We start from the raw sequence: 12,426 nt of genomic DNA on the forward strand, positions 1-12,426 counted from the left end.
TTTTGGAAACATACAAAAAGCTACCTTTGAAGTCAAGTATGGATTTTTTTTTACTGTCTGGATGCTGGTGGGAGTGTTTTAAAGAAGCTGTTTATAATTTAGTTTTGAATTTTTCTGAGGATTTGTTTTGTGCTTTGACATTGATTCTGCTTTCTGACAGGCCTGTCTGTCTCCATTTATATCAATAACAGTGATTTTTACATTTTGATTTTCAGACTGAAAAGGCATAAAACACAGTATGTTGCCTGCTTATAGAAGAAAGGCGGGGGGGAGGTCGCACCTCTGATTCTGCATGCAGAACAGTCAACATAGTAGATAGGGATTGGGGCTAATTATCATGATGAGCATGAGTTAGAACTGACGATGAAGTTTCTGAGAATCCCTAGCCTTTCCATTAATTTTGATTTATTGATTTTTATGAGCAGGAGCAGTGATAAGCTCAGGCTCTGAGGAGGATCAGAAAGGCCAGTGCGCGTTGAGGGTTATTGCCTTGTTTCGTGCTGTGATTTATGCAGCGAAGGTACTGGCTGCATTCTTCTGCTTGGTGTTATTTTATTTCTTCTCATCATTATAGTGTTTCATGACTTAAAGACAAGTGCCCTCTGAGAATCTGTTCTGTTGTGTCTCTGACATTACAGGCTGAAGGTCTGATTACTGGAAGTGCTGAGCCCTTGCAGCTTCAGTGGAATGAATGGAAGCTGAAGGTGCTCTGAAAATCATGCCTGAGGCATTTTATTCTTCTAAAACGATTGAGTCGTGCCTCATAAATATAGGTCTCTGCTTTGACTAATTCCCCCTTGACTGCGCGTCCTTTGAAGTAAATGGAGTTTACTTGATTAGAATGAAACCTGTGCTCCAAAATTAACTCTCACCCTTGCTACGTAGCTGAGGAATTGATTAGATCTTAGTCAATCTGATGTTAAAATTAGGCTTCAAATTTACAATTAAGCTTTGGAGTTTTGCTTTATAATTGGAATACTGCACGTTGTGAAATATCAGAAGCCCTTTTTCTTTGAGGGTTCAAGTGATTCTAAGCACAACTCATGTTCCTATGGCAGAGCTACTGGTGAAACAGAGGTAACTAAACAGTTTTGCAGCTAGAAGAGGTACCAGGACCAAGTGTTTGCAGCTGATGCAAGGAGTCAGCCTGCCTGAGCCATTCACATTCTCCTGCAAAGAGTCTTAATTCTAATGTGTCCAGTTCCACTGCGAGAAAGCAGATGTCAGACAGTGATCCAGCCTCAGGAGAAGGGTGATTTATCGCAATGCTCGATAATTCTGCCGTTCTTGCAGAGGAGGAAGCTTGCCTGAGCAGTGGCTGTTTGGTCCTGAAGTAAGGGAAGACGCTGCTGTTCAGGCACGTGAGTGACTTCTGAAAAAGTCCAAAGGAGCACTCATGCAGACGTGAAAGCCAAAGCTGAGAGATTTGAGCACTGGGTATATGAAGAAAGGCTTAGTTGACTTGACTTTTTTTGTTAGTTTCTTAAGAACATAAATATGCAACCTACTGAAGTTGCCCAGCAAGTCATGGCAGGGTTTAAGGATCCTTTTTGGTCCTTGGTTAAAGCCCCTTCTGTTCCTGGGTCGCTCAGATGTGCCCAGAGGTCAGCATTGCTTCAGCCCATAGTTTTTGAAAATCCATTCTTCACTCAAGGAGATTCATAGCAGTCTTGCCAAACTGTACTTTTCTTTTTTGGGATCATCATTATAGTATTATCTTTATCTCCCTTAAAGCCAGTATTTGACTAAAAAAAAGGAAGTTTGAGGTTGGGGGTTTTTTCCCCTTCTGTCTCAGATAAGGGACAGATGACAGAAGATCCATTTCTTTTTGTTTCCAGTTATTTTCAAAGAACAAATTTAATCAGTTACATTCTCATCTCTCTGTCTGTCTAGACTTCTCTGCTTACCTCTGTGGTATATCCATGTACAATACGGTAGATCATCTGCTATGTCAGCAGAGCTTCCCATTTCAGTGTGTACATTGATCTGATACTAGTTTGTGACTGGTGGGGTTTGGTGTTTGGTTCTCAGCAGGCAATTTGGTACATGCTGTTAGCAGGGGGGAAGGCTGTTGTTCTGATGAGGAGACATGTGCTTCTTCCCTGTGTCTGTCTGTCCCAGCCTGAACAACAAAACTTGGCACAAACAAAATGCCCGTTGAGAGACTATTCAGGCAAAACCAGGTAGTTGCTTCCTCCTTGTCTTGCTGTTGGTCTCCTGCAGGCAGGCTCTCTACTGTGTTTCGTTGTCTTTAAGACTGTAGACCAAGGCCGGCTTCTCAGGATGATGTTTTGACATCCTTTGCTACTACAGCTGGGTTTCCTCTCAATTACCGTGTTGTATTTTATGTTTATTTATTGAAGCTCCTGCCTGTACATGTTTTATTCCACCCCCCCTTGTTTTTCTGTTTTTAGCCAGTGAGACCTGCAACGATTTCCATCCCATGTTCTTCACCCATGACAGATCGTTTGAGGAGTTCTTCTGTATCTGCATTCAGCTCTTGAACAAGACATGGAAGGAAATGAGGGCAACTTCAGAGGACTTTAACAAGGCAAGAAAAAGGGTGGGGTGGGAATAACTATACAGGACGGTGAAACAAGGCCATGTATTCTTCCCTAGAGGCACAGGGATTTACTAATCCCCGTTCTGCTGAATGCTGTGGAGTTTTATCTGTTTGGATTCTTTGCACACCAGAGCGCCAGCATTTAGAAAGTGGGGGTAGGGGATGGGAGGTGTAAAGGAGGTTCATGGACCTTTTTCAGTCATGTTACACTGCAGACTGTGAAACTAAAAACGTGGCTTGAGGGGAAATTTGGCCTTTTTATGTTAGCAATATTATGCTGAAGTGCTGCAGCCTCCAAGGTTGTAAATAATGCAAAGAGAGTACTGCAGTGGTAATTCTGTGCATCCCTTTCATTTCATGTGAGCACTAAAGTGATAAAATATTCAAGAGTGGACACAATCCTCACAAAGTGCTGTGCAGTTTAGCCCGCTAAAACAAAGAAACCCAAACAACCAAACAAAAATCCAACCAAAAAACTTCTCAGTGTTGCACCTTTTTTGTTGTAAGACAGAATTCTGGGAGTTTCAGCCAATCTCCTGACCCTCAGCAAAGCTATGGAGAACAAGGCTGTCTGTCTTAATGGTCCCTAGACATCCTATTTCAACTGTGTAATTTACCATGAGGCTGAACAGTATCTGGCATTTTGTAAGAATGACAAACTTGTGCTTTTGTGGCCAGCTGGCATCCTTATCGTTGTTGGGATCCTTTGACTGGATCTTGAGCCTTTCCCTAAGAGATGTTGGTTACAGAGCCGTTGGTTGAGATTGAAAAGTGAGACTGCTGCAGCGTTTCAGCATGCACATACAAGTGCTCTGAAGTCACCAGACTCAAACGTTATGTGAGAGCTAGTGAGAATGATCATGCCTAACTTCTAATTGGAACTGTCTGTTATTGAAGTGGTCTAAATGTCTATTTTCTACTGCAGAGTGAAGGTGAATCCTTAGGACACGGTGTGGAATAACCTTTGTTGAGTTCTTTTAGGTAAGATAGTTGGCAGCAGTACCAGAGCCGTGGCAAAGGAGAGAAGTCCAGAATGCGTGCTGTTGTAGCTAGATGACCTAGAGGCTTGTTCTTGCATGGAATTTCTGACACGCTTCTCTCACCTAATGGTCCAGGAGCACAGAGGGAGCAATAACAAGATAATTCACTGAACAGTACAGAAACCTAAAATCAAGAGTGTAAAAAGCAACAACTTCTTTAAGACCGCTTCATAATACGTGGTTGTTTTAAATAAATGTATTAACAGCTGCCTATTACCTACAGACCTTATGTCTCAGTGGAAGAAGGATTTGTGTACATAATTTCCCACAACTTGAGTTGGAATATTATTAGTAATCCTAGGGGATTCAGGAAAAGAACGGTCCTGTGTCTGGCAACAGCCCAGATCACCCTAAAAAGAAAACAAAGAAATTTACTTTTCAGTATTAGGCATTACTGTGGAGCTTCATGGAAGATCAGGTAGTTTCTTCTCTGATCTGACTAGTTTACTGCTGGTATTTTCTATTACTGAAAATCCTGTGACTTCACCCAGCAGGTCTTTCAGGTTCAGCAAGGCAGGCAGTAGGTCCTGCTGCATGTGTCATTGAAGACACAGGCGGTTCTTAACTCCATGGGGCAAATCTGAAACATTCACCATCATACTGCCAGGGTTTCTCTCTGATGTTGGCACTGTGGTGCATGAGAGATGAACCCAGGATCTCTGCCTGCGAAAATCACTCTTGATTTTGTAACTGTTTTTGTAAAGGGGAGGGAATACTAAATTCTTGCGACTCTCGTTTTCAACAGTTCCGTAATTACATTCTGCTTATCTAAATCCTTTCTTTTAGTCATAAGGAGATTTTTGTGCTCTTATCTGCTTCAAATGACATGTAGTGGTGATGTGTATTACTCAGCTGATAAATGTCTAAAGGGATCTGCGAGTGAAGCCAACTGTGTTGTTGTGTGGGCTTGTGAAGCACTTCTGGATTTGTGGGGGATGATACGTTATATAGTGGTATCCAAGGTTTACCCATCTGGTTGGTGGGTGGCAGCTGCCAGCGCTGATGGCTTTACCAAACTAAACACCACCGGTTTTAATCTTACCTGGCAAGAGGCTTTGGTGATAACAGCGTGTTAGTATTCTTTCTGCATCTTCCCTATGTGCTCAGGGTACCCGTTTCTGTGCAGTCACTTTGGAAAACTTGGCAGCAAAGGCCGTGTGGACCCAGGGAGCATTCGAGCATTCAGCCCCTACTTTCCAGGAGTGAAGGGGAAGAAAGCAGACCTCACATGATGCAGTAGCTTAGTAGCCACGAAGAAAAAACCTTTTCTCCTCTCTTTGTGTTACTACGTTTCAGTAACTTGATTGTAATGATAATGTATGAAACACGACTTTGCTACGGTTTACTACCCAACTGGCTGATGGGATCGTTCATGTTCTTCCTTCTTCCCTTCCTCCCCCAAAATCTCCAAAACAAAATTGAACACTGTCAGTATATTGGGTGGTAGCTCTTGAGACCTGGAGATTCTGCTAAAAAGCTAATCCATTTGCTTTGATCTTTAACCATCATTGAAGAAGAGGAGTTTTTTGTTTACTTTTAAACTTTTGATTAATCACAATAGCATGTACATTGAGGGGCTGTAGGAGGTCTGTGTGCACATGTAAAGATTTATTTCCTTCTCTCTTGTACTGGAGAATGGTAGGCTCTAAAAGAAGTGAGGTGATTGAATACGTCCCCTCAGGTTTCAGTGCCTATTCTCAAGGGTTTTTTAAGCCACAGATTAAGGCTTTCTTTTGATGACAAAATGGCATACTGTGCCATCGTGGTTCCTCAGTTCATATTGTGGAGATTTCATATTGGTTTGTTCATTTGTAAAGCTTAAGAAAAATGTAAAACAGCACTTTGCTCATAGTTGGAAGAATTTTATGGTGTTTTAGTGAAACATTTATGATCTTATGCTTTGTCTCTCCGATTCTGATTGATTAAAAGAGATACCTCCTGTCAACTCTTGCATTAGAAAAACTCCTTGGATCTCTATGGCGATAGTACAATACTGTCAGACCTAGAGCCTTTTTTACAGTCTCTCAATATACTGGTAGATGTCTGAATAGAATAATTCAGTCAGGCAGCTGAGCTCATATTATGCCTTTATAACATTTTAAGACATACATAATTCATGTCTGGTGAGTTTTCTAGCGACATTAAGATGCAGTTGGATAGACAGACATGCAAGTGGCAACAATTCCATTGGAAACCTTTTTGTTTTTCTTTTGAGCCTACAGATGATCAAAGGACACTTTACAAGCTCTGTCCTCCACAGTCATTTGTGAGCAGACAGCATAGTTTATGACTTCGAAAATATAATCTTGTCTCCAAGCTTTACATAATTCTACATGTTTTATTGCAGCAAAAGAAAGCCTTGTGTATTGATTTTTGGAGTCGGTGCTGACTGTAAGAAAGCTGAACTGAGTTATGTTGCACTCCAGCATCTAGAAACCTTCATCACCAGCCTGTCCATTTAAATAGGTGCCCATCAGTCAGTTTTCCTTCATGTAGGGACCACCTACACTCTTCTCAAGGTAATCAGGACCTGCTGCCACACAGACTAATGTGTACTTAAATTGGTTGGGGGTTTTTTGTTTATTTTTAACATGGTGGTAGGTGGAATTTGGGGTAACTGCCTTGCTGTGAAATTCCTGCCGTGGGGCCAAGTGAAAGCATAGTCCCAGTGGGAAAGTTTTGTTGATCCCCACTAGTTGTACTTAAGTAAATGCACCTGTGTTGCCCTAATGAGGATTTACAATGAGATCGCTATCTTGCTAGTGATCTTCTTGTAAAAGACACTTATTGTTTCTCATGAAACAAGGAGACCACAGACAGGACATTATGTAGGGGACAAGATTATCCTCTTGCCTCTCGTCTCCAGAGATTTCAGTCTGCTGCTTTTTGTAGGTTTGAAGTTCACATGCTAATAGGAGGAAGGATGAGCAAATGGATTATTTTAATTGCAGGGCCAGCCATAGCTTGTCTTATTAGACCTGTAGAACAATGTGAACAGTCTGCTAATTCTGTGCCTAGTGTAATGCCATCTTAAAAAAAAAACATCAGGAATAAAAATTACTGCTTCCAGTCTCAGTGTGGAAGGAAAAAGATGAAACTGTTTCAATCATAGAATCATAGAATGGTTTGGGTTGGAAGGGACGTTAAAGATCATCTAGTTCCAACCCCCCTGCCACAGGCAGGGACACCTTCCACTAGACCAGGTTGCTCAAAGCCTCATCCAGCCTGGCCTTGAAGACTTACAGGGAGGGGGCAGCCACAACTTCTCTGGGCAACCTGTTCCAGTGTCTCACTACCCTCACAGGAAAGAATTTCTTCCTAATATCTCATCTAAATCTCCCCTCTTTCAGTTTAAAACCATTCCCCCCTCGTCCATGCCCTTGTAAAAAGTCCCTCTCAAGCTTTCCTGTGGGCCCTTCAGGTACTGGAAGGCTGCTGTAAGATCACCCTAGAGCCTTTTCTTCTCCAGGCTGAAGAGCCCCAAGTCTCTCAGCCTGTCTTCATAGGAGAGGTGCTCCAGCCCTCTGATCATCTTCATGGCCCTCCTGGACTCTCTCCAACAGCTCCATGTCCTTATGTTGGGGGCCCCAGAGCTGGGCACAGGACTCCAGGTGGGGTCTCACGAGAGCGGAGCAGAGGGGCAAAATCACCTCCCTTGACCTGCTGGCCATGCTGCTTTTGATGCAGCCCAGGATACGGTTGGCTTTCTGGGCTGCAGGTGCACACTGCCGGCTTGTGTTGAGCTTCTCATCAACCATCACCCCCAAGTCCTTCTCCTCAGGGCTGCTCTCAATCCATTCTCTGCCCAGCCTGTATTTGTGCTTGGGATTGCCCCGACCCACATACAGGACCTTGCACTTGACTTTGTTCAAGGTCATTTGATTCACCTGCTAAGGTTTTGAAGCTGTTTTGTAGAGAAGGGGCACAATGATAGCTGCTTTTATTAGTGTATTAGCATAGTTTTAGGTTTTTAGATGGCCAAAAATGACTACTCATAACAAGACACAGATTATAATTTCAACATGGTTAAAATTAAGTAAGGGATGCCGAAACTGAAAAATTTGGGAAGTCCTGTGGTGTATGGCGCTTGAAATAAAAATCTACTGCATTCAATGAAGCTGCAAGTTTAAGGAATAGGAAAGTGGGACGAGGTTGGCTAATGATGCTACCAATGCATTTTTCTCATTACTGAGAACTCTAGTTAATTTATTTTGCCCGCTGGCTGTGTGCTTCAGATCATCAGAGTATAAAACACCAACTTTTAAATGTTCTATGAAAATTTATTTTGTAATAAGCAAAGCATTCGCAGGAAACCCAAAAAAAAACCCCTCTGGTTTCAGCATTTTGGCAAAGCTAGCATTCCTTTCACAGTGGCAGACCTAGGTACCCCGAGCCGCAGCACTGGATCCCTGTGCAGGAGTGGGGTCTGCTCAGTAAGATGATGATATATGTCACTGACAGGTATACACATAACAAACTGTCTGGTGTGGGAATCAGTAGAGTAGACATTGTTCACAGTGGCAGCAGATGTAAACAACAAATGCCCTACGTGAGTCCTGTAATTAAGTACCAAAGCAAACACTGAGGCATTTGATAACCACAAAAGATGTTTATGCTCATGCTCAGACGCTGTGAACATTTTTCCTTGCTCTGTGACAAGATAACAGAAAAGGTAACCAAGCATAACGTAAAAATGAAAAATACCATTTCCTTGCTCGCTGAGGGTTTGGAAATGCCACGCCACGGGTTTCTCAGCTTCTCTAGTGTTGTCACACTGTCGGCAGCTGTAGGATGAATAATTGTGTAAGGCTAGGGTCAAAATATGACTGACTGTTCAAGGGCAGGTTCTTAAGGAACGTACTTGTGTGAGTGGTGTTTTGTGTGGAAATGTGTTGTGGGCCAACACCACGATCAGATAATGTGAGTTGCCCATAAAGAAGCAAAGGTAGAGAGGGTCATTTGGGAGAGGGTCAGAGCAGCGGTGTGGCAGAGGAGCTGCCACCAGCTTTGCTGGATCCTCTGCAAATCTGCGAGACTGCAGGAGCAGACTCTCCACAGATCCTGTCCAAAGTGCCCCGCTGGATGCAGCCTTGTTGTCCTAGTGCTGGTCCTTCCCGTGGCAGCTCCATGCCTGACCTGGCAGTGGCAGGGCTTTGCTTCACGCCCGTCTCCTAGCATGCTCAAGTGATCCCCTCTAGTGGCACTAGCAATATTCTGCACTTTTCTGCTCGTTGCAGAGTTGGCTGAGTCTTGATAACCCCATTTTACAGGAAGGAGGCAGAGGCACCCAGAGCTCAAGTGCCTTGGCAATGAAGCAGCAGCAGGGCCAAAAGCAGAAACAGGGTTTCTGGCCATTTGCTCCAGCCTACTCCATCACGCTGTCGCAGCTCCAGCCCCAAAGGTACTGCTTCCATCTGTGTCTGCGTCCCTCTTCCCCACCGCCTCACAGGGATGTTTGGAGGAGGATGGCAAATGGTAGCTCCAGGAGCGTGAAAGAACCATCACCTCAAACAGGAGAAAAATTAATTCAAACAAACTTGACAGTAAAATCCTTTGGTCAGTCTGTAAACGTGTCTGTCACTTACTTTTCCTTTCGATGATAAGGAGGGAGAGGGGTGATAAATAGCTCTTCACAGATGCTCTCCAAAGCATTTATTGTTTTCTTATGTGTGTTTTTTCACCAGTCTGAAGCAGATGAATTTGACTTCTTTTGAGAGAAGCTTTGGAAGGCTGTTCTGTTTGCATTTTACCTGTGGGAAATGCCGGGCTAGTGGAATGATTGCACCTCTCTGTTAGCTTTATTGCACCCTCCCTTGGCAATGCTTTGTTTATATCAGTCAGGGATACCGCAAATAAATTATTCTCACATCGAGTGAATTTAGTATTCCCCAGGCTTAGGCAGATTAGCACAAATTAAATTCTACATTTTCACACCTGAGGCCATTAGCACTTTATTAACTTTTATTGGAAACAGATAATTGCTATAAATATATTGTATCATTAATTGTGTAATGCATGAGTTTATGAAAAAATATGTATAGCAATTAACATTTTGGAAGTCTGCTTCATAGCTTATACAGACAATGTGACTTTTTTTAATTGAAGAAAAAAATCACACTTCAAATACAAAGAGAATTTCCTAGAAGAGCATAACTGGGTCTATTCCATTAGCAACCACTTCCTTAAGAAGGGTCTGTTTTAAGCAGTGCAATTTAATGCAATGTAGGGAGAGCCTGTGAAGACCTTTCCCTAGCACTTGGTTGGTGTTCCGTCTACGCTTTTTAGGGCCTGGATATTGCAAGTTTATTCCTTCATTGTCTGCTTATTTGGGAGTGGCTCAGTTTAGTCTTCTCCATCTCTGCGTGTTTATCTACACCTGCCAGATCTCCAAATGTGTCACACTGTGTTTGTCAAAGCCAGTTTATTACTCGTCTGCTGCTTCTGGCTGCAAGAACCCAAGAAGGGGTGTTTAAGACTAAAGATGTGGTCTTCCACTTAGTGAGTCATCAGTCTGTAAAAATCAGATCTACATTTCCAGTATTCATACCCCAAAAGTTGGGACTGTCAAGCTCAAAGAAACTGAAAAAGAGTATTGCATTTTAAAATCTAGTTGGTTGCTTCCTTTTGAAAATTTTTTGGTCTTAACTAGCATTGTCAAGAATGCAAATAGATTTAAAAAAATTAATTTGTGAGATAAGTACTTAGACTAGATAATGAAGCAGTAAGGAGCAACACTTGCCCTTTCTCTGCACTTTGTAGCTTATGAACTATTTTTCTAGTTTAAAGATCTTTTTTTCATTAAAAATAGTATCTTTACTATTTTCTGTCTTTGCCAGAAGGCTTTGAAAGTCTTTAGTAGCAGGGTCACATCTAGTTATTATCCTAGCTGAACTCTCCTTCTCCAGTGATCACATATGCAGTGATTTCATGGAGGACATAAGCTTAAAAAGAAAAGCATCTTAAAGCTGAAATGCTGCCCATTTATACGCCAGGGTGGGTACACTAAGAGAGAGATGGATTCTTCAAGCAAAAAGCAAAGAGAGGAAGGGGTGTCTCAACAAAACATTTGTTATTTAAAAAAAAAATACGATAAAAAAGGAAAAGAGTATTTTAGTATAATCCACTCCTTGGTCAGAAACTTGTTTCCACAGTGATGAAAGTCATCATTGGTTTCAGCGGTGAAATATCTTATTTGTGAAAAACCCAGCAGAGTGGATTTTATCCCCCAGCTTTCTAATGAAGTCTCTGTGTTACTGTGGAACGCATACGGCTCTGCTTAACACCCTGGAGACAGCAATTTTTAAAACTGTTGGTACTTCATATTTTCAAAGCGCTCTTCATTTTCATCTCTGTGGGTGCTGATCAACCCATAAACATCCCGGCCTTCAAAAAGATGATTGAGTGGAAAGCCTGATCACCAGAGGAGAAACACTGAGTGTAGGTTATCTGTGCTAATCGCTTTTGTTGTACTCTGTAGAAACCTTTTGCACTGGGCAAGAATTCCTCACTTGCATGGAGGGTGTGTTAGTTGCTAAGGGAAATGATACACCCTAACTGGAACTGTCACCAAACCAGCTTATTTTGTGATATTGCCCCTGTCATTCCTGTCTTAAAGTGTGAGTAGTAATCAGATCCCAGGAACCACTCTTGTCTCTGTATTTTGTTTTCTTCTTTCTAGGATGTGTTTGTGTAGCACAGTTAAATCAGAGGTGCACGGCATATGGCTTTTTGCTGCATGAATTGCTGCTGATGTGAATGTCAGTGGGCATATAATACCAGATTTTCATTTTGTGAATCACAATGCATGGAATTCAGCCCGAGAGTTCCCCAGACTACAGACCTTATTATAGGCAAATAAAAAAAGGGAAGGAAGGTGGGGAGGTGATGTCTCGGAGATTTTGTTTCCGTTGAAATGAGGTTATCGTGATGAATGATGCAGCTGACAAAGAGGTTTTTATAGCGTCTCTTGGAGTAGCAGAGGAGCTTGTATTATTGTTGGTTCACTTTAAGTAATTTTAAGCTAGGTAGCACCGTGGTTGAAAAGAACAGCAGAAATCTTTCATGTCTTGTAAGCAAAGCCAGGGTGCTTTGTTGTTTTTGTCTCATCTGTCCTTATACAAATGTCCTTCATTGTTTGCAATTTACATCTCGCGTATTGTCTTGATTGAATACATCAGTCACCATTAAAAAGGCGTTTGCCAGTCAGTCCCTGCTGCTGCCTGTCTCTATTTTTAGCACATGAGGTAACTGGCCAGCATCTGTCAAAATAATCCCGCTACCCGATGCACCAGGGGAAATTGAGACTGGCTGTGGTAGAGGCATACGGGAGGGGGGTGCTGCTGAGAGCCGGAGTGAGAGGAGGAGACGGTGCGTGGGGGCGGAGGGGCTCTCCCCTTCTCTCCTTGATGCACACCAGCTATTTCAAGCCATGTCTTCACCACGAACACAACACACACAACAGAGGTACCTGCCTCTGCTGGCTTTCCATAGGTTACCTTGTGCGCTGACAGCAGGGCGGCTATAGCAGAGTTAGTCCTGCGTGGGCTGCGTAAAGATTTCTTGAGTGATGATCACAGGTTAAATGTGGCTTTGGTGTGCCAGCATGAACTGTCCTCAAGTTCCCAGAGACTGAATGAGTAGGAAAATGGAGGAGGATGGGAGGTAAGAGATTTAACATATACTTTCTGAAGGAAGTGTTAGGTTTAGCCCCACAGAATATTTGGGTTTGAGACCACAGCAGGGACAGTTGTTACTTGGGAATGGTAGTGAAGCTGAGACATGTGAACTTGGGTTCTGCCACTTTTCCATTGAGAGCAAAATAGC

General features: G+C 42.6%; 1 protein-coding gene across 3 annotated transcripts in view; it reads left to right on the forward strand.

The window, feature by feature from the left end:
* The window catches only part of ELMO1 (engulfment and cell motility 1), a 319,175-nt gene that overhangs the window by 209,405 nt on the left and 97,344 nt on the right, over window positions 1-12,426 (forward strand). For all 3 annotated transcript variants that reach the window (XM_068404555.1, XM_068404554.1, XM_068404556.1), the window contains one exon: window positions 2,415-2,551. In XM_068404555.1, the coding sequence (XP_068260656.1) occupies window positions 2,415-2,551 (137 nt within the window). The remainder of the gene's footprint in view (window positions 1-2,414; window positions 2,552-12,426) is intronic.

Source organism: Nyctibius grandis, chromosome 7 (assembly GCF_013368605.1).
Source record: "Nyctibius grandis isolate bNycGra1 chromosome 7, bNycGra1.pri, whole genome shotgun sequence".
Taxonomy (NCBI): Eukaryota; Metazoa; Chordata; class Aves; order Nyctibiiformes; family Nyctibiidae; genus Nyctibius; species Nyctibius grandis.